The 21,506-nt window shown below is 36.8% G+C and overlaps 3 protein-coding genes across 3 annotated transcripts; 2 read left to right on the forward strand and 1 right to left on the reverse strand.

Moving 5' to 3' along the window:
• Window positions 1–1,535: 1,535 nt before the first annotated feature.
• Window positions 1,536–4,041, reverse strand: nol7 (nucleolar protein 7). The gene is made up of 7 exons (XM_077507328.1): window positions 3,787–4,041; window positions 3,659–3,719; window positions 3,528–3,577; window positions 3,370–3,456; window positions 2,511–2,632; window positions 2,329–2,406; window positions 1,536–2,254 (listed from the first exon to the last, which is right to left on the reverse strand). Exons 1-7 carry the CDS (start codon window positions 3,978–3,980, stop codon window positions 2,184–2,186), a joined length of 663 nt encoding a protein of 220 aa, XP_077363454.1. The 5' UTR covers window positions 3,981–4,041; the 3' UTR covers window positions 1,536–2,183.
• Window positions 4,042–4,960: 919 nt separating this feature from the next.
• On the forward strand, window positions 4,961–11,899 carry epdr1 (ependymin related 1). Its single transcript, XM_077507351.1, has 3 exons — window positions 4,961–5,292; window positions 9,715–9,923; window positions 11,562–11,899. Exons 1-3 carry the CDS (start codon window positions 5,042–5,044, stop codon window positions 11,753–11,755), a joined length of 654 nt encoding a protein of 217 aa, XP_077363477.1. The 5' UTR covers window positions 4,961–5,041; the 3' UTR covers window positions 11,756–11,899.
• Window positions 11,900–12,386: 487 nt separating this feature from the next.
• On the forward strand, window positions 12,387–21,335 carry znf622 (zinc finger protein 622). The gene is made up of 7 exons (XM_077512438.1): window positions 12,387–12,524; window positions 13,473–14,004; window positions 16,532–16,792; window positions 16,860–17,022; window positions 18,654–18,769; window positions 18,864–19,007; window positions 21,054–21,335. The coding sequence occupies exons 2-7, from the start codon at window positions 13,479–13,481 to the stop codon at window positions 21,188–21,190; spliced, it is 1,347 nt and encodes a 448-aa protein (XP_077368564.1). The 5' UTR covers window positions 12,387–12,524; window positions 13,473–13,478; the 3' UTR covers window positions 21,191–21,335.
• The last annotated feature ends 171 nt before the right edge of the window (window positions 21,336–21,506 follow it).

The raw sequence follows: 21,506 nt of genomic DNA on the forward strand, positions 1-21,506 counted from the left end.
CGCCTTCCTGTTTGCATTTTGTTTTTTGTATACGTTGATTTAGTGCTGGCGTCAAGGGTGGGGTGATAGGGGGGGGGGGTAGTGATGGGGGGGGTCCTGGCTCGCTCGTATGACAGATACCGATTATTATGATGAATATGATTCTTCTTGTTACTTGCATTGAGTTTACTTGGGCCACTTGTGATGCTAATAAAAGGACGCCAGCCGGTGGACATGTGACCGCTCGATGTGTGCACGCGCGCGCACGGCGACAACGACGCTGTTATTCGGCAACACGGCGTCTGGCCGGCTGCTCGACATCTCTGCGTTTGCGGTGATGATGATGTGCTAGCTTGCAGTCGCTAGCCTAATGGCGAGCCAGTAGCATTGATGGCGTCAAACTCTTTAGAATAAAAGTAAACGTCACATCACGTGACCAAAATGTGACGACAGGAGTTGAGGTGGTTATGCTTGGACCCAACACTGATGCACGACAGTTTTGGTCAGGAGTGGACCACCAGTTGAAATCTATTTATTTTTTCCTAACCCAAAAGAGAGAGAAAAAAAAAAAAAGAAGCAATGCTGATAAACGTATAAATATAAAAATATATATATTGTTAATATGTAATCAAAGAAAAATATAAAAACAAAAATGTTTGCCACAAACAAAAATGGAAAACAAAAACGACAAATACATATGTTTTTTATTTATTTATATTTTTTAATTAAGAAATAAATCCAGGAATATATGAATGTGTGGGCAGCAGGGTTATTATAGTTTTGGAATTTTTCTTTTTAGTTTTAATTTCGTTTTGAATTTTGTGTTTTAAATTTTAGTTTTCAGGGTGGGTGGTGCTGTTAAGGTTTTGTTTAATAAATGCTTAGTTTTAGTTTGTTTAGTTTCAGTATCCGTTTTTGTTTTTTTTAAAGCGTATTGTGCGTAATTTAAAAAAAAAAAAAACTCCATGGGAATGCAATGCTGATAAACATATAAATATAAAAAATATATATTGTTAATAATATATAATAAAATATAAATATAAAAGTTTGCCACAAACAAAAATGGAAAACAAAACCAAATACATATATATATTTTTTTAAATTAAGAAATAAATCCAGGAATATATCAATGTGTGGGTCGCAGGGTTATTATAATTTTGGAATTTTTTATATTTAGTTAGTTTTGATTTCGTTTTGAATTTAGGTTTTTAAATTTTAGGTTTAATTAGTTTTCAGGCTGGGTGGTGCTGTTAGTTTTTATTAGTTTTAGTTATTTAATAAATGCTTAGTTTAAGTTTCATTTCAGTATTAGTTTTTTTTAAGCATATTACTTGTGTGCAATTTAAAACAAAACAAAACACACACATAGGAGTGATGTAACGCACCTTTCAAACGGCCTTATTCCGGTTCATATCAAAATCACATTCCCCAAAGGCGCATGCATTCAATTAATGACCAAAGACTAAAAGCAAGGACATTTTTCCTGTAATTATAGTTAGCTAGTTTTGTAATCATAAAATGTAGCTTCAGTGAATTTTCTTTAAAAAAAAAAAAAAAAAAAGCATCTTGTTTGTATTTTATTTCATTTGTTAGTTTTAGTCAACTAAAATAACCAGGTCAACTCTCTAAGCGCCACAAAGCCCTGTATGCCATCTAGTGGCAAAAAGTGATATTAATTTACAACTGAAAACATAGAGGATGTTTCACAGTTTATTTTTTTGGATGAATTTTTGAAGGCTTGTACATTTTTTTTTATCTCCCAAAACTTTTAATAATGCCCATTGGACATGCCGTGACATTGCCTGGCGACCATTCTGTTTGTCTATATTTGTGTTGACAATGACGGGCGACCAGTCAGTCTAGGGCATTGTTGTCAAAGTCCGGGTCCTCGGGTACCTGAGTCCTGCATGTTTTTTAGGTTTCCCCACGTTCAACACACCTGATTCGTATCAGCCAAAACCAAAAGAGCACAAGCGCAAGCGGAAGATTTTGGCACAGGAAAAACAATTTTAATGGCTTCAAAAAAAATGTGAAATTACCCATAATTCCTAGCCTGTGACCTGTGGGGCAGAATTTTGGTTGCCACGGCAACATTGTCCTCCTCAAAAGAATGCCCGTCCATGATTGGTCCCTCCTCACACAACACATTTCATCTCGTGACGTCCAGTCACAGCGAGAGGGGGCGTGTCCTCGCTGTCGTCCAATCAGCTGGCGGGAGCCTGCTTGCGAATCCAGCGCAGCTTCAGCTTCTCCGCTTTGCTCTTTTTCTCGGGCGCTGAAGGAAGACGACACGTTACAAGGAGAACACGTCTCAAGGTGTGTTTTTTTTTTTTTTTTTTTTTGCCTCACCCCATTGTTTCTTGACGAAGCAGAATGCTGCGCCTTTGCTCCGCGCCGTCTTATTTTGAAGGGACAGCAGCTCGTTGCCTGACAGGAAAGACGGAAAGGGATGCCGTTTGTATTTGTGAACGTTCCCAAGCTTTCCCTCAGAAAACTTTGCTCAAATTCTGGCTGCCCGGCATGGCGCTTACTGGTGCTACGGCAAGTTCCGGCGCCGTAGAGCCGCGCGTGGAGGAAATCCTCGGCCGCCTTCTGCTGAAAGGACGCCGACGTTTGAGGCGTCACCGTCGTCACTTTGTGGCTCCCCTTCAGCCTGGAAATGGAAGAGTGAAAGAGAGAGAGAGAGAGAAAAAAAAAAAAAAAAAAAAGCTTATGTTGATGCACCGTAATTGGACAACGTATTTACAAGCTGGTATAAATGTGTATTAACTCATTCAAACCCAAAAACGTGTAAATGCGTTTTTGGGAGTGAAGGACAAAGTATTAAAAACGTATTTATACGTTTTTGGGTTGGAATGAGTTGAAATTTTTGGTACTCGATCATTACAGCAAGACACCATTAAGTGGTACGTTGTAGGCACAATTTTGTGATTTTTTTTTTGTATTTTATTTTTCGGACCATGAATCTGGACTACAATGCAACACACGGGTTGAGTTACACTTTTTTTTCTTTTTTTTTTATAAAACAAAAAGTGGTCAAGACTTCTTGACTTCAAGACCCTCTTGCTGTGTTACAGCAAACAGAAGGTGGCGCTAGCTTCACCTGCGCATGAATCCCCAAATTTTTTATTGATTTTTTTCGCTCCCTCCTACACTGGCAGTGTACCAAGTGTGCAGAGTGAGACCGGTTTAAGTTGGACCAAAGTAATCCGTATCATCTTTTTGGCACTAACGCAGTGCAAGGGTGCCAAAATGCGACATGCGACCCCGTTTGGTTCAATTTGGAATCGTTTTCTTCCATAAATTTTGCAAAGAAATTGTGAAGGGTATTTTGGCACCCTGCTCATCTGTTTATGCCACTTTTGCAGCATCTCTTTTTTTTTTCCATACTTTCTGGTGTGTGTGAGTTTTTGCTGCTTCATCTCCTCCTCCTCTTCATCTTCAAGCGTCGCTTCGGCATCTTGCTGACTCTGCCTTCTGTTCAAAAATAAGAATAAAATTACCGTCTGGGTGGGTGAGAAATTATAATCATGTTTGAGGAAACTCACTGTGACGAGTCGATTTCCTCCAGGAGCTCGGCGGAAAGAAGTTTTCTCTTCTGCCGAGTGCAAGGAGAAAGATTTTAGCACTCACAAGCCGGAAAATAGTCAACTTTTAATGGATTTAAAGTAGGAAGCACCTTCTGCTCCTGGAACAGTTCCTGCCTCTTCTTCCTCTTCTCCTTCAGCACGTCCTTCTCCCTGGAAACAGGCCACCAACATGTCAGCCTGTTGGTTGGCTAGCGTGCTAGCAGTTAGCCTACCGTACCTTCTCGCACTTTCCAGGGCCTGCTTGACGCTCCGCAGCGCTTGTGCCTTGGAGTCCTCAAATGTGACCTCCTCGGGCGCCTCGTCCTCGTCGTCGTCACTAGAAGCCAATTCCAAACTCCAGCTCTCCATCGTCTCGTCGCTTCTGTCCGCTTTCGGCGAGCTGTTTGCTACTCCACGTTGTTTGGGCGCCATGTTGGGACGGTCCCGAGGAGGCGGAGTCAAGCTGTGACGTGTTTCCTTTGGAAAGCGACACGTATTTCCGGTACACAGAAATTGTAGCGTCCCAAAAGCAGAATTTGTTTTTCTTCCTTTTGTTTTATTTATTTATTTATTTTAGTAAACAATAATACAAAACAGTATAACAGACAGGGGGAGACAAATACATATAAAAAGAAACTTCTACAAAATATAATGTTTAATGTATCGACATTTGTGTGTATGTCATTTTGTCAACATGAGAACAAATTTGGTGATATGAAAAGCATTTTTTTTTTTTTTACATCTCGATGGATAACTATTGAAGCCAAACGGTATATTTTCAAAACAGAGAGAATGCAGTTGTTCTATAATAACTGCAGCTTGAATCGACTTTAATGTAGAAGTTTACGGATTATTATAATTACACGTGATTTTAAAAAATGGTTTGCATTGACTTAAATTATTTATTTTTCTTTTAATAAATTGTTTTATAATAACTGATATTACTAGATTTAAAAAAAATGTTTTATGATTGATATTATTATTAGATATAGAAAAATTTGAGTTAGCCAAGACAATAAGATTGAACTGATTACAAGATGAAATAATAGTAACAATATTGACATTGTAGTTAATTTTTTTTTTTTTTATGTTCGATCTTCTGTACGGCATCTTTCACATTAGTCCCCCGACTTAAAAAAAAAAAAAATGTAAATAATTTTTAGCTTTTCCCTCTATCGTCAAATTTTGACGCATTCACTTCTGGACAATTTGATGGCTTCCTCCAACATCCGATTGTCCGTACAGGCAGTTTTAAACTGTGGACAGAAAATAAATGGAAAGTTACCCAATGTAAACGACAAGGGGAATTCCGTGCTGGTTACAGAAATAGAGGGAGAAATCGAACTCTTTTGGAAGCGACAACAAAAGAATCTCTTACACTGAAAGCCAACCGGAAGCTGTGTCGCGCGCGCGCGTGTGTGTTTTTTTTTTTTTTTTTTCGTTCCAAGCGCCAGCGTCTTTCCGCCCCAGTACCGGAAAAAAGGGACGCCACGATGCTGCAGTTGATCCTCGCGCCGCTCCTGCTGCTCCTGCTGGGCTCGACGCAGCTGCGGCAGGCGGACGTTGAGGCGTCGGCGGCCGCAGCGACAGCGACGCCCTGCCAGGCCCCGCCGCAGTGGGAGGGGAGGTGGGTCGTGTACGACCACGGCACCGGCAGGAACAACCGGGCCGCGGTGTCCTACGACGCGCAGAAGCAGCGACTGCGGGTGCTGCAGCAGCACAAGAAGCACACGCCGTGTCAGAGGTGCAAAAACAAAAACAAAAACGCTCGCACGGCATGCACGCGCCAGAGGAACGAGAAAGTTGGTTGGGGGAAAACAAATGAGTCAGCATTTGGACGCAACAAGTTGGAAAAGCAGATTTCGATTTGATTTCTAATATACACTTTTCAAAAAAAAAAAGAAAAAGAAACGTGCGTTGCACTGTTTTTAGAATACAACCATAGATGTAATTGAATGCAATGCGTTTATTTTGGAACATTTTGTGGTTTTCTGCAGCAAGCAAGTATGTGGCAAGACTCAACTTGCTTGACTTGGTGCCAGTTTGACTTTGGATTGTTTACAAAAGGGGGGGAAAAAAAGCGTACGTTTTTTTTTTTTAAATAGCATTTTTCTTAGACGACAAAGACATTATTCAAAACAAGTTTTGCTCTTCACAACTTCCTTTTCAGGGCTTTGCGTAATTCTCCAGATAGCGCAAAAACTTGGAAACGTTTTTTTTTCCCCCCCTTCAAGAATGTTGGGGCCTCATTCACAAACAACGCTTACGCTCAAACTTGTGCTTAAAAAGCACGTTTTGGTTCCTGCACAAATCTGTGATTCGTACTTGTTTGCTGTATGGTTGATTGATTGATTGATTGATTGGGTTTTATTGAACATATAAACACATCACAAGCATAAAATACAAGTTGTAGTTTAAAGAAAAAGGGAAAAGAAATCGTCAATAGAATCATAATTGATATGTTCAAAAGGTGTAGGAAGAAGTACAAAAACGTATCTAGTCCTCAACCTTAACGCTAATGTACTAAAGTTCTTCTTAATAACATAAAAGTTAAACAATAGAAAAATTAAAGGGATACTTGACTTATTTAGCCATTTTTGTCAGTCAAACATTAATATTTTGCCTATAATAAATTTGCTACTGTATTTTCATTATTTTTGATGTACAATTAGTACCTTTAAAAACACATTTTGCAATGTTGAAAATGTGTGACTTTAAAAAAAAAAATGACAAGAAAAAAGCGGCCAAAAATTACATGGGGTTGAATGGGCGAAAAATGTGACTTCTTCTCGCTTGAAGTCAAATAAAAGGTACTAAATGACACCTTTGCCGCACAAAAGTGGGTTTGTCAGAAAGAAGACCCTTGTGACTACAATATGCCCAAATTTGATGTTTATTGAGCAAATATTGTGGCCACGGTGACGAGTTAAGTGAGATTTTTCCAAATCATTTTTTGGGTCTCTCCACTCTAGCAAACGCAATACACACCAAAAGCCTTTTTTTTTCTCAATTTCGCTCACTCTCTTTGAACCCGCACAGGAGGGAGAGCTTACATTCCTTCGAAAAAAATTTCAACACCGAGCTAAAGACGGGGAAAATTGCAACAAAATGAGCTAAAAATCATCTCGGTTGGTTAATGTATGTGCACGCAGCGTGGCTTGGAAAAAGGTGTTTAATTTGTGGCTCTTTTCCACCATTCTCCATTCATTCCTATGGGACTATTTGGCGGGATTTTTGGGGAATTGCGTGGCCATGGTAACTCGGAATTAGCATGCTAACTTAGCATTAGCATGTTAAGCTAGCATTGGCATATTAAGTTAGCATTAGCATGTTAAATTAGCATTAGCATTAATATGCTAACTTAGTATTAATGTGTTAATTTAGCATTAGCATGCTAAGCTAGCATTAGCATGCTAAGCTAGCATTAGCATGCTGAGCTAGCATTAGCATGCTGACTTGGCATTAGCATGCTAAGCTAGCATTAGTTTGTTAACTTAGCATTAGCATGCTAAGCTATCAGTAACATGCTAACTTAGCATTAGCATGCTAACTAACTTTAACTTAACTTCGGTAAATGTATGAGCGTGGCTTGGAAAAAGGTGTTTAATTTGTGGATCTTTTCCACCATTCTCCATTCATTCCTATGGGACTATTTGGCGGGATTTTTGGGGAATTGCGTGGCCATGGTAACTCGGAATTAGCATGCTAACTTAGCATTAGCATGTTAAGCTAGCATTGGCATATTAAGTTAGCATTAGCATGTTAAATTAGCATTAGCATTAATATGCTAACTTAGTATTAGTGTGCTAATTTAGCATTAGCATGCTAAGCTAGCATTAGCATGCTGACTTGGCATTAGCATGCTAACTTAACATTAGCATTCTAAGCTATCAGTAACATGCTAACTTAGCATTAGCATGCTAACTAACTTTAACTTAACTTCGGTAAATGTATGAGCGTGGCTTGGAAAAAGGTGTTTAATTTGTGGCTCTTTTCCACCATTCTCCATTCATTCCTATGGGACTATTTGGCGGGATTTTGGGGGAATTGCGTGGCCATGGTAACTCGGAATTAGCATGCTAACTTAGCATTAGCATGTTAAACTAGCATTGGCATATTAAGTTAGCATTAGCATGTTAAATTAGCATTAGCATTAATATGCTAACTTAGTATTAGTGTGTTAATTTAGCATTAGCATGCTAAGCTAGCATTAGCATGCTGACTTGGCATTAGCATGCTAACTTAACATTAGCATGCTAAGCTAGCATGAGTTTGTTAACTTAGCATTAGCATGCTAAGCTATCAGTAACATGCTAACTTAGCATTAGCACGCTAACTAACTTTAACTTAGCTTCGGTAAATGTATGAGCGTGGCTTGGAAAAAGGTGTTTAATTTGTGGCTCTTTTCCACCATTCTCCATTCATTCCTATGGGACTATTTGGCGGGATTTTTGGGGAATTGCGTGGCCATGGTAACTCGGAATTAGCATGCTAACTTAGCATTAGCATGTTAAGCTAGCATTGGCATATTAAGTTAGCATTAGCATGTTAAATTAGCATTAGCATTAATATGCTAACTTAGTATTAATGTGTTAATTTAGCATTAGCATGCTAAGCTAGCATTAGCATGCTAAGCTAGCATTAGCATGCTGAGCTAGCATTAGCATGCTGACTTGGCATTAGCATGCTAAGCTAGCATTAGTTTGTTAACTTAGCATTAGCATGCTAAGCTATCAGTAACATGCTAACTTAGCATTAGCATGCTAACTAACTTTAACTTAACTTCGGTAAATGTATGAGCGTGGCTTGGAAAAAGGTGTTTAATTTGTGGATCTTTTCCACCATTCTCCATTCATTCCTATGGGACTATTTGGCGGGATTTTTGGGGAATTGCGTGGCCATGGTAACTCGGAATTAGCATGCTAACTTAGCATTAGCATGTTAAGCTAGCATTGGCATATTAAGTTAGCATTAGCATGTTAAATTAGCATTAGCATTAATATGCTAACTTAGTATTAGTGTGCTAATTTAGCATTAGCATGCTAAGCTAGCATTAGCATGCTGACTTGGCATTAGCATGCTAACTTAACATTAGCATTCTAAGCTATCAGTAACATGCTAACTTAGCATTAGCATGCTAACTAACTTTAACTTAACTTCGGTAAATGTATGAGCGTGGCTTGGAAAAAGGTGTTTAATTTGTGGCTCTTTTCCACCATTCTCCATTCATTCCTATGGGACTATTTGGCGGGATTTTGGGGGAATTGCGTGGCCATGGTAACTCGGAATTAGCATGCTAACTTAGCATTAGCATGTTAAACTAGCATTGGCATATTAAGTTAGCATTAGCATGTTAAATTAGCATTAGCATTAATATGCTAACTTAGTATTAGTGTGTTAATTTAGCATTAGCATGCTAAGCTAGCATTAGCATGCTGACTTGGCATTAGCATGCTAACTTAACATTAGCATGCTAAGCTAGCATGAGTTTGTTAACTTAGCATTAGCATGCTAAGCTATCAGTAACATGCTAACTTAGCATTAGCACGCTAACTAACTTTAACTTAGCTTCGGTAAATGTATGAGCGTGGCTTGGAAAAAGGTGTTTAATTTGTGGCTCTTTTCCACCATTCTCCATTCATTCCTATGGGACTATTTGGCGGGATTTTTGGGGAATTGCGTGGCCATGGTAACTCGGAATTAGCATGCTAACTTAGCATTAGCATGTTAAGCTAGCATTGGCATATTAAGTTAGCATTAGCATGTTAAATTAGCATTAGCATTAATATGCTAACTTAGTATTAGTGTGCTAATTTAGCATTAGCATGCTAAGCTAGCATTAGCATGCTGACTTGGCATTAGCATGCTAACTTAACATTAGCATGCTAAGCTAGCATTAGTTTGTTAACTTAGCATTAGCATGCTAAGCTATCAGTAACATGCTAACTTAGCATTAGCATGCTAACTAACTTTAACTTAACTTCGGTAAATGTATGAGCGTGGCTTGGAAAAAGGTGTTTAATTTGTGGATCCCCCCCCCTGCTTCGCAAGCAGTCACATAATGATGTTGTTACTATAAAAGATGTTTCTTCATAGTGCTGACAAAAAACAAAAAAACAAAAAACAAAGTTTGTGATTGTTGTTGTTGTCGTCATGGCGCTCGCAGGTACTTTGAGTTGATCTACTTGTACGAGAGCAAGCTGCTGTTCCAGATCGACCAGAAGACGGGCGAGTGCGCCAAGCTGGAGCTGACCGAGGCCTGGGACCCCTTCGACATTCCCGACAACTCCACCTTCGAGGACCAGTACATCATCGGCGGGCCCGGCGACAACGTGGAGGTGCAGGAGTGGTCCGACAGGAAGCCCGCGCGAAAACGTGAGACCGAGAACCAATGACGTCCTTTAAAAAAAAAAAAAAAAAAAAAAAAAAAAAACAGTTGAAAAGACGCATACAACAAAGGTTTATAACATGACAAGAGATCATCGCACTTTTCATTTCAAATTTCAAATGTAAAAAAAAAAAAAAAGTTTCAAAAATATTTGTTTTGGCTTTTTTTTGTGTGTGTGTGTGTTTAAAACTGCCAAACTTTCATGTTAAAAGTTATCACGCATTTTCAGTTATATTTATAACTGCAAAACAAAAATTGCAGCTTAGATAATGGCAACTATTTATTTAAAAAAAACAAAAACAAAAAAACTGTACAAGTTAGCACATCACACTTCATTGAAATTATTTTTAAATTTATAAGTTTGACATGTTTTTGTATTTTTTTCCCGTTTAAATTTTGTAAATATATTCAGTGTTTTTGTGCAATTATTTTTTTATGTAAAAAAAAAAAACGTTGGTGACTGTTAAAAGAGCGCACTTTCCAAAAAAAACATAAATGTTAAGCTACACTTATTTAAATTATTGACTTTTTCTACATTTCTACAAATGTTAAACAATTTTTATTATTTTTATTTATTTATTTATTTCACATTTGTAGCTGTAAATAAACTTGATACCAAGCTTTTTATTTGCAGTACAATTATTATTATTTTCTTTTTAATGGGGAAAAATATGTAAAAGTAGTTCAATTTAAGTCTTCCCATGATTTTTTTTTAATTCTCAACAAAGCAATTTATTTTCTAAATGTAAAAAAAAAAGTAATTTCTCCATGATTTTTTTTTTTTTAATTAAAATTTTGGTGACTGAGCGTACTTTTATATATTAAAAACAAGGTAAATGTTAAGAAGTCATACTTATTTAAATTATTAAAAAAATATATTTTTAAATTTCTACAAATGTTAAAGTCTATTTATTACTGATTTTTTTATTTTATTTATGTATTTATTTATTTATTTATTTACTTATTTCACATTTGTAGCTGTAAATAAACTTGCTACTGAGTTTTTTATTTGCGGTACAATTATTACTTTTTTTTAACAGAAAAAAATTTTTAATGAATATTTGTGCCATGATTTTTTTTAACGTTATGTTAGATTGATATTGTGCAATTTATTTTCATTTATATTTAAGTTTAGCACATTTGTTTTGCAATTTGTTTACATTTGAAATTGTAAATAAACTTATCAAGATTTTAATTTTTGACTTTTTTTTTTTTTTTTTTTAAACGTAAAGGTAGTTTAATGAAAGTCTGTCCCATGATTTTTTTTAAACTTTATTTTCAACCAAGCAATTTATTTCCTAAATGTAAAAAAGTAGCAATTTCTCCATAATTTGTTTTTTTTTTTAATTAAAATTTTGGCCAGGGCCAACTGGCAACATCTCATTTGCTGACACCCACGTCACTCACCAGGCCAGGCTTTGCTTTTTAAAGCCACACACATTCAAAGTCACAGATGCGACAGTGACAAATGGACAAAAATAAGACCTGTGCTGTATTTTCATTCGAAAAAAAGCACTCAACCGCATTGCAACTGTACGAAACGCGTATCTCAAGATGCAAAATAGTCCAAGCGATGATGGCTCCAGTCTGTGAAGCTTCGTCTTATTTGTTTATGTGTGCGGCAGATGAGACGTGGGTGGGCGTGTACACGCTGCGCGACTGCTACCCGGTCCAGGAGACGTACGTGAAGAACAGCAGCGTCACCACGTCCACGCGCTTCTTCAACCTGCAGCTGGGCATCAGCGACCCCGACGTCTTCACGCCGCCGCCCGCCTGCCAGTCGGCCCGGCCGCTCGCCATGACTCACGAGCGCTGCTGAGGCGAGCGAGCCGCTCGGGTTCCGCTCGGGTTCCGCTCGGGTCGGATCCAGATCACGTTTCTTTTGCTTTTCAGTTCATAGTTCAAATGATGAGAGCAGTGCGTGAGTCTTAAATAAGGCACATGAATAAAAATGGATCTTGAATCATTTGTGTCATCTTCTTTTCTATGTACGTAAACGGCATTAAATGCATTCTTCATATAGTGTGATGATAATAAAGACAATCATTCATTCCAAATCCTCCAGTCTTGATGTCTGTGTGTGCCGAAATTATTAATAATCTATTAATTCTATTTAAGTTTTGCAAAAAAATACATCAATTCTTAGTTTTATTTGAGTATTTGTACATTATTTCTTTTTTAATGTACAAAAATAGATTTCTTTGTTGCTGATATTACGTTAGGATGTCGGTGTCAGATGTGATCAGGCTGCCGGATCGTATCGGGGTCGCCTACAGATGACGTCACTCTACAGGAAGTTGTCCGTTTACAATTGTTCAAAATAACATTTATGGACTAAAATTGTAAAACCGCAAATAAACCGAACAATATAAAAGCATGATACTTTAAGAGTGAAAAAAAATAAAAAATAGATTGAAGCCGGTGACCAGGTCGACACCGAGCGTTCGGGTGGCATGACAAACACATGAAACCAACGAAGAAGAAATAAAGTTCAAAGGTTAACCAGCAAGCGTCCATCACGCGAAAGTTGGATAACGCGTGTAAGACTTGATTTTAAAAACTTTCTCTCGATTCACTCCGCGCAGGAAGTAAGTATAATCCCTCCAAACACGACTTTATACGCAAATAGTCGTGTGTTTGTTGGTTTTTTAAGCTTGTTGATGTCGAGTGGGGCTCGCTAGCTCGGCTAAGCTAACAAGCGAGTTAAACGATTATACGCGTTTAAATGGCAGCACGAGAACGAAAGAAATACATGCTATAAACATTCTAATTGTTTCTTAAATTACTCCCATAAGAGATTTTTTATTTTTATTTATTTTTTTTGGCGAACCGGTTTTTATTTTTTATTTATTTATTTATTTTATTTTTTTATAATGACTCACTGACACATTGACCAACATGAGCGTGAATGCGTGCGAGCAATAATAATCAAATGAAGAAGTTATGTTGAAATTTTGAAAAACAATTTTACTTGAGGGAACTATTTAGTTGCTTAGTTTTAAACTTTGTGTAACACATGCTGATGGTGAATCTGGATGCTCGCTGCAATTTTTGTTAGAATTTTTAAACAAAGAAAAAGCAAACAAACAAAAAAACGGAAAAAAAACAAAAGTTAAATATTTTGACAATATTTACTTTTTTACTGAAAATTAATATTCGCTTGCAATATCGGTTATCGGTCTCCTTGGCTACTAATAATTGGTATCTGTATCGGCCTTGAAAAAACCATATTGGTCTATTACTACTAGTATCAATAATCTATCGGGAGACAGCATCACGATTTTTGCGATATCGATATATATTGTCACACTTTTACTTGAAATTGTGTAAATCTTTTGAATTTCAGCCTCTCAACGGGAAAGATTATCTCGTTGAACTGACTCATTTTTTTAGTTTGTGCATTTACTACCCATTTGACAATGTTCTGTTTTCAAATAGAAAGATGGGAATTTAAAATGTTGATTGCATAATCAATGAAGTGGTCTTTGGTTGAAGCCATTTTGTGCATAATGCCTTTTGACTCGCGTTGTGTTGAGGCGGCGATGTCGTCGTCGTACACGTGCATCAGCTGCCGCGTGGCCTTCTCGGACGGCGAGGTGCAGCGCGCCCACTACAAAAGCGACTGGCACCGCTACAACCTGAAGCGCAAGGTCGCCGACATGCCGCCCGTCAGCGCCGACAACTTCCAGGAGCGCGTCCTGTCGCAGCGCGCCGCCGCCGCCGAGGGCGGGCCCAGCGCCGGCGAGGCCTGCGCCGCCTGCAACAAAAAGTTCTCCAGCGCCAACGCCTTCCGCAACCACCTGGGCTCGCAGCGCCACCGGCAGGCCGAGCGCCGGCAGGTGGACGAGCTCAACCGGAAGAACTTGGAGAAAGGCCTCAGCGGCCGAGACAAGGCGGACCGGGACGCCAGGAACGAGGCCCTGCGGCAGGCCCTCGAGGGGCAGCGGAGGGCCCGGGAGGAATCGGCGCCGGCGAGGAGCAAGCCTGAAAAACCGCCGCGGCTCGTCTGGCTGGAGGAGCAGGCCAAGAGGAGAGAGCGCGAGGAAGGGGATGCCGCCGACGAGGACGGTAACTGCTCTCAAGTTTTTGTTTGTTTGCATTCAAGGAAAAAATGCAAAATTAGTCGATTCATTGATTGAATAATCTTAATTGATTTGAAAAATATTGGATAGTGACAGCATTGTCTCCATATTAGGGCCCGGCCGATTAATCGACCACCAATTTATAATTGGCCGATTATTAGGGATGTAAACGATAATGACAATATCGCGATATTAAAATTGCCACAGTGTATCGTCGTCATGTCGCGATATTAAAAGCAGAACATCTGTCAAAAGAGTCAGGTTGATTTCCATTTGTGCAGTTCTAGCACCCTCTGGTGGCTAGTTTTTTAGTGCAGTTTAATTTTCATAAGGCGTGTTTTGGCCCTTATATGTTGCTGTAATGTACAAGTTAATGTTTTGTTTTTTTAGTATGAAATAATTTTTTTTTTTAACAATATTGTGACCTTTTTTTTGTATCGCCAACCTCCCCACAATATCGTACTAATTATCGTATCGTGACCTTAATATCATGATATCGTATCGTATTGGCTTTCAAACATCGGCCAAAACAATTTTCCCCTTAAAACGTTATGGAAGAAAACCAAATTTTCCGACGCTGTGAACGTACCCTTAATGCACCATTTTGCTTGCGTAGCATTAGCAACTAGCAAGTGTGTAGCGTATGTTAATCTTCTTATTCTGTTGTCTCTTAGCGTCATTTAAGCAGTTTAATGACATCACAGTTGGAGTTAACTGTAAAACAAAATACGCAACGTTAAGAATGACATCCACTGTACATTTAAATACGAGACACGCTTCGTTTTTAAAACATCGCTAGCCTAGCACAAACAGGAAGTTAGCAAATGCTAACAGGAAGTTAGCATTGACTTACGGAGTCTTTTTTTTTTTCCTTCAAATGACGAATGTCCACACCCAAATGTTGTTGGAACACATACTCACAGATGAGATAACACGACGCAAAGGCACACATTCTTCCCAATGTGTGAAAAACGACTTCTTTTCATAGAATTTAGTCGCAACTTTCTTCGATACTCACTTTGTGTACGCCATGGACGCACAGCACCACACTGCCCCCAAGAGGCCAAATTGCACAGGAACAGTTGGTATTTGTTTTTTTCAGTTGCTATTATTTTAGATTATTCTATTCTTATTTCACTTTCATATTGTTTTCATTTTAACTCATTCACTCCCGGTGACAAGTATACTCGTCAATTATATATTTTTTACAGTAGGGATAGATGGGAAGAATCTGATTATGCTCCAATGTAAATGTCAAACTTGAAAACAACTTCACTGATGCCCAACCGCTGGTAGACGACATCATTGCCCCATTTTATAGGAAATAAACACAGTTTCAGAGTCCATGGGAAAAATGGCTGTATTTTGGCAAACCAACATTTTTCAACTGTTAATTATAAAAGAACGGGACGGGGCAAAAAGTATTCTATTCTATTCTATCATTTGGTAGATTCGGCTTATATATAATTATTGAACATGATATCCGTGTATTGAAAATTTAGAAATTTTCTAAAATGGCTGGTAGTGAAAGAGTTAATCATTGTCCTTTCAAGTTATATTTTATTATAAAATTTGTTAGCCCGGCAAGTCCCAAGACTTGTTGTGAAAATAGCACAAGATCAAAATGTATAAAAGAAAAGGTTAATGCTTTACAGCAGTTGTTAAACTAGTAAGAATGGTTTTATTATTGACACATAAATCTATACAATAACTGAATACTTCATGATTTTTTTTTTTTTATATGGACTTCATTGAAAACAGAGAATCTTAACTCATTCACTCGCCGCCATTTTCACATTTCGCAATCCCGTTCGCTCCCAGCTGAAAGATTAACGTCTCTTCTTTCATCAGGAAAAAAAAAAAAAAAAGTATGTTTCTATCTGTTTCCGTTTTGCAGCAATTAGCTAAGAAAGCTAAGTTTAATCAGTTTTCATAAATCTATTTCAAATTCAAAGTAATTGAGCTTTTTTTCTACATGGCCCTGGTTGATCTCCTTTGCTCTGCTGCCACCTGCTGGCCGTTTGTGTAATAACTACCATTTCTGCAACCGTTCTTTGCAGTTGAGAGGCTGCATCAAAGCCTTCTGTATGCTCTAGCATAAAAAACAAACAAACAAAAAAAACGTATAAATACGTCTTTGGGACACTCACATTTAAAAAAAAAACGTATTTACCCGTTATTGGGAGCAATTGAGTTAATAGCGAAGGATTGTGCCTAAGTGGCACCCATTGAGAAGGAATTTTGGGAGGGGTTCGTTTTATGCATTTTATATATATATTTTTTTAATAATCGGCAGATTAATTGTTTTTTTGTTTTTTTTCTGCCAATAATCGGCATCGGCCTCAAACAATGCGTATCGGTCGGGCCCCGCTTCATATATACAAAACGAAAACGAAAATTGATGAAAACAAAAGTTTTGAAAAAAATGACAACTATCAAAACTCAGTCGAGAAACGAATGAATTAAAAGCAACAAAACAAAACTTGACTGAAAAATCGATGTGAAACGTGCAGAGGAGTGGGAGGACATGGACGACGACGATGACGATGATGGTGAGGAGGACACGGAGGATGAAGATGCGGACGAGGAAGGCGACTCGGGCGTTGCATCCGTCGCCGCCCTCGCCGGTTGCATCCCCGTCAGCGACTGCCTGTTCTGCTCGCACCATTCCAAGTCGCTGTTGCGCAACGTGGCCCACATGACGCGCGTCCACGGCTTCTTCATCCCGGACCTTCAGCACCTGGCCGACCTCAGGGGTCTGATCCGCTACCTGGGTAAGTCGGAGCCCCGCCCCCCCTCTCGACTTCACGTGACCGACGTGCGCTTGTGTCGGCGCGCCAGGCGAGAAAGTGGGCGCGGGGAACGTGTGCCTGTGGTGCAACGAGAAGGGGCGCTCGTTTTACTCCACGGAAGCCGTGCAGAGTCACATGACGGACAAAAGTCACTGCAAGCTCTTGACGGACGGCGACGCCGCGCTGGAGTTCGCCGACTTCTACGACTTCAGGTAACCGGCTGGGATGGAACGGTGCCGGCAATGACGTGATATCGCGATATTAAATCGGCCGCGATATATTGTCGTCGTCATGTCGCGATATTAAAAGCAGCACATTTGTTTAAAAACAAGTCGGGTTGATTTCCGTTTGTGCAGTTCTCGCACCTTCTGGTGGCTAGTTATTTTGTTTGTTTGTTTTAAGTGCAGTTTAATTTTCATAAGGCATCTTTTGACCCTTATTATTATTAATTAATTAATTTTTTAAGCATATAAATATGGGTTTCTACATTTCACAGTGTAATGGATAGCAACATTTTTTAAATATTTATTGATTGATTGAATTTTTATTTTATTATTATTATTATTATTAGTAGTAGTATTAGTATTATTAATTACATTTTTAAGTGTATAAATATGGGTTTCTACATTTCACAATGTAATGGGTAGCCAAATTCTTAAAATATTTATTGATTGATTGAATTTTTATTTATTATTATTATTATTATTATTAGTATTAGTATTATTAATATTAATTACATTTTTAAGTGTATAAATATGGGTTTCTACATTTCACAATGTAATGGGTAGCCAAATTTTTAAAATATTGATTGATTGAATTTTTATTTTATTATTATTATTATTATTAATTAATTAATTAAATTTTTACGTATATAAATATTGGTTTCTACATTTCAGTGTAATGGGTAGCCACATTTTTTTAATATTTATTAATTGATTAAATATTTTTTTTTTATTATTGTTATTATTATTATTATTAATAATTAATTAATTAAATTTTTACATATCTAAATATTGGTTTCTACATTTCAGTGTAATGGGTAGCCACATTTTTTTAATATTTATTAATTGATTAAATATTTTTTTTTTATTATTGTTATTATTATTATTATTATTAATTAATTAATTAAATTTTTACGTATATAAATATTGGTTTCTACATTTCAGTGTAATGGGTAGCCACATTTTTTTAATATTTATTAATTGATTAAATATTTTTTATTATTATTGTTATTATTATTATTATTATTAATTAATTAATTACATTTTTACATATCTAAATATTGGTTTCTACATTTCAGTGTAATGGGTAGCCACATTTTTTAAAAATTTATTAATTGATTAAATATTAATTGATTAAATATTTATTTTATTTATTATTATTATTATTATTATTATAATCATCATTATTAGTTTAATCCCTGGTGTAATAACCTTATTTATTGATTGATTGAATTTTTATTTTTTATTTTATTTGTATTATTATGAATTCATTGTCTGGTGTAATAACCTTATTTATTGATTGATTGAATTATTTTTTATTTTATTGTCTGTTCTTATCGCTGCTGGACATGTAAATTTCCCAGAGGGAGCCATCAAAGTCTAAGTCTAAGAAAATCCACAAATAATGAATTCTTGAATGCCAAATTGCAAATATTGTCCACTGTAGTTGACAAAAAAAAACCTCATTGCCATGTTTGGGAATGACGGGATGAGTCACCGTGTCCAAAACGGTTCACTCACTCACTCACAATCCTCACCCGCTCACAGGAAGTTCCTCTCACTTCAACCATGCAAATGATTCCCGATGACTTTCCATTCATTTGTTATCGTTTGGGTAACAGGAGCAGCTACCCGGACGGAGGGGAGGGGCATGACGACGACGTGGGCGGCGCCGAGCTTCCCGACGACAAGAACATTCAATACGACGACGAGACAATGGAGCTCACGCTCCCGTCAGGTGACTTTGACGGAGCATCGATCTCGTTTCTCAACCAACTGAAAAATGAAATGGATGAAGACCATCTTTCCGATTATTTTTTATTTTTGTTCAGGCGCCAGGATCGGCCACCGTTCGCTCATGAGGTACTACAAGCAGCGCTTCGGGAACGAGCGGGCGCTGGCCCCGAGTCACAGCAGGAACGCGGTGGGACGCGTCATGCGCCAGTACAAAGCGCTCGGATGGGCCGGCGACGCAGGTACGCAAAAAAAAACAAAAAAAATCGCATTTTAATCTGCTCCTACGATGGCCAAATAATACACGTGTCACTTTTTGTTGTTTTTTTTTTTTAAGTTGTCCAAGCGCTAAAAGGAATTTTAGATGGTGCCGCCATTAAAAGTATGGAGGACCAAAACTGCCAAAATTCAAAATAAATACATGACTAAATAAATAAATGAATACATGACTAAAAGTGAAAATAGAAATGGATATTTAAAAAATATCATTTGAAAATTAGAGCTTAAAAAAATACATGTAAATGGGGGGGGAAAAAAAGAGCAGAAAATATATATGCATAAATAAATACATTTGTATTTCATTTTTTAATTATATTTTTTTTATATCTGCTTTCATTATCATTTTTAGTTATGTATTTATTTAGTCATTTATTTATTTATTTAGACATTTATTTGGAATTTTGGCAGTTTTGGTCCGTTACTGCCAAGTCGAAATGTTATTCAAATGAGGGGGGCGGTCCTAAGCGTGTCTTGGGTTGGACTCCGCCATTGCAAAAAAAAAAATATATAATATATGACTAAATTATAAATAAATGACTAAATAAATAAATAAATATAAATAACAATAAAAATTACATCTAAAAAATAAATATAAATGGAAAAAAAAGCAGAAAACATAAATAAATACATTTGTATTTAATTTTTAAATTATATTTTATATTATAAAATTATATTATATTTTTTTATTTGGAATTTTGGCAGTTTTGGTCCGTACTTGCCAAGTCGAAATGTTATTCAAATGAGGGGGGCGGTCCTAAGCGTGTCTTGGGTTGGACTCCGCCATTGCAAAAAAAATAAATAAATAAGTGACTGACTAAATAAATAAATACATGACTAAAAGTGAAAATAAAAATGGGTATTAAAAAATATCATTTGAAAATTATATCGAAAAAAAATAATATAAATGGGGAAAAAAAGAGCAGAAAACATAAATAAATACATTTGTATTATATTTTTTAATTATATATTTTTTTATATCCGTTTTCATTATCACTTTTAGTCATTTATTTATTTATTTATTTATTTATTTAGCCATTTAGTTTGAATTTTGGCAGTTTTGGTCCGTACTTGCCAAGTCGAAATGTTATTCAAATGAGGGGGCGGTCCTAAGCGTGTCTTGGGTTGGACTCCGCCATTGCAAAAAAACAAAAATATAATATATGACTAAATTATAAATAAATGACTAAATAAATAAATATAAATAACAATAAAAATTATATCTAAAAAAATAAATATAAATGGAAAAAAAAGCAGAAAACATAAATAAATACATTTGTATTTAATTTTTTAATTATATTTTATATTATAAAATTATATTATATTTTTTTATTTGGAATTTTGGCAGTTTTGGTCCGTACTTGCCAAGTCGAAATGTTATTCAAATGAGGGGGGCGGTCCTAAGCGTGTCTTGGGTTGGACTCCGCCATTGCAAAAAAACTAATTATAATATATGACTAAATAATAAATAAATGACTAAATAAATAAATAAATACATGAATAAAAGTGAAAATAAAAATGGATATTAAAAAAATATAATTTGAAAATTATATCTTAAAAAAATAAATAAAAATGGGAAAAAAGAGAGCAGGAAACATAAATATATACATTTGTATTTAATGTTTTAATTATATTTTTTTTAATATCCGTTTTCATTATCACTTTTAGTCATTTATTTATTTATTTAGCCATTTATTTGGAATTTTGGCAGTTTTGGTCCGTACTTGCCAAGTCGAAGTGTTATTCAAATGAGGGGGGCGTGTCTTGGGTTGGACTCCGGCCATTGCAAAAAAATAAATAAATAAATGACAAAATAAATAAATGTCAAAATAAAAGCCGATATAAATTTTTTTTAATACAAATGTATTTATGTTTATATATTTTCTGCTCTTTTTTTTTTTTTTTTTTTTTTTTTTTTATATATATATTTTTTTTAGATCTAATTTTCGAATAAAAAAAAATCGAATATATCGTCACACTCGTAATCTCGGCTTGCGCTGTGTGTCCGCTAGGCTCGGGCGGCGGGTCGCGTCAGGCTCCTCGCGACATGCAGTACGTGCAGATGATGAAGTCCAAGTGGATGCTGAAGATGGGAATGAGTCACAACGCCACCAAGCAGAAACATTTCCGCCCGCAAGTCATCTTCTGAGGCGGCGGGCGTGGGAAGCAAAACTCTTCGCCGTCGCCGCGGCAACAGTCAAGTCACATCACGGTTCCGCACTTGTGCCTTGAGATACGACTGATGAGATATGAGCCATCATTTGGGGGAATTTTTTTTTTTTTTTTTTTTTTTTTTTTTTTTTTTTTTTTTTTTTTTTTTTTTTTTGCTTTGACTTGACTTGCAAGCTGCTAATTTCCACTCCCAGTTGAAGTTTGCGGTCAGAAAACAACCAGCATAGCTTTTGTGCTAGCTTAATGCTAGCTCATAATGGGCTAACAAATATCATCTACGTGGTGTGTGTTGT

This window comes from Festucalex cinctus, chromosome 1 (assembly GCF_051991245.1).
Source record: "Festucalex cinctus isolate MCC-2025b chromosome 1, RoL_Fcin_1.0, whole genome shotgun sequence".
NCBI lineage: Eukaryota > Metazoa > Chordata > Actinopteri > Syngnathiformes > Syngnathidae > Festucalex > Festucalex cinctus.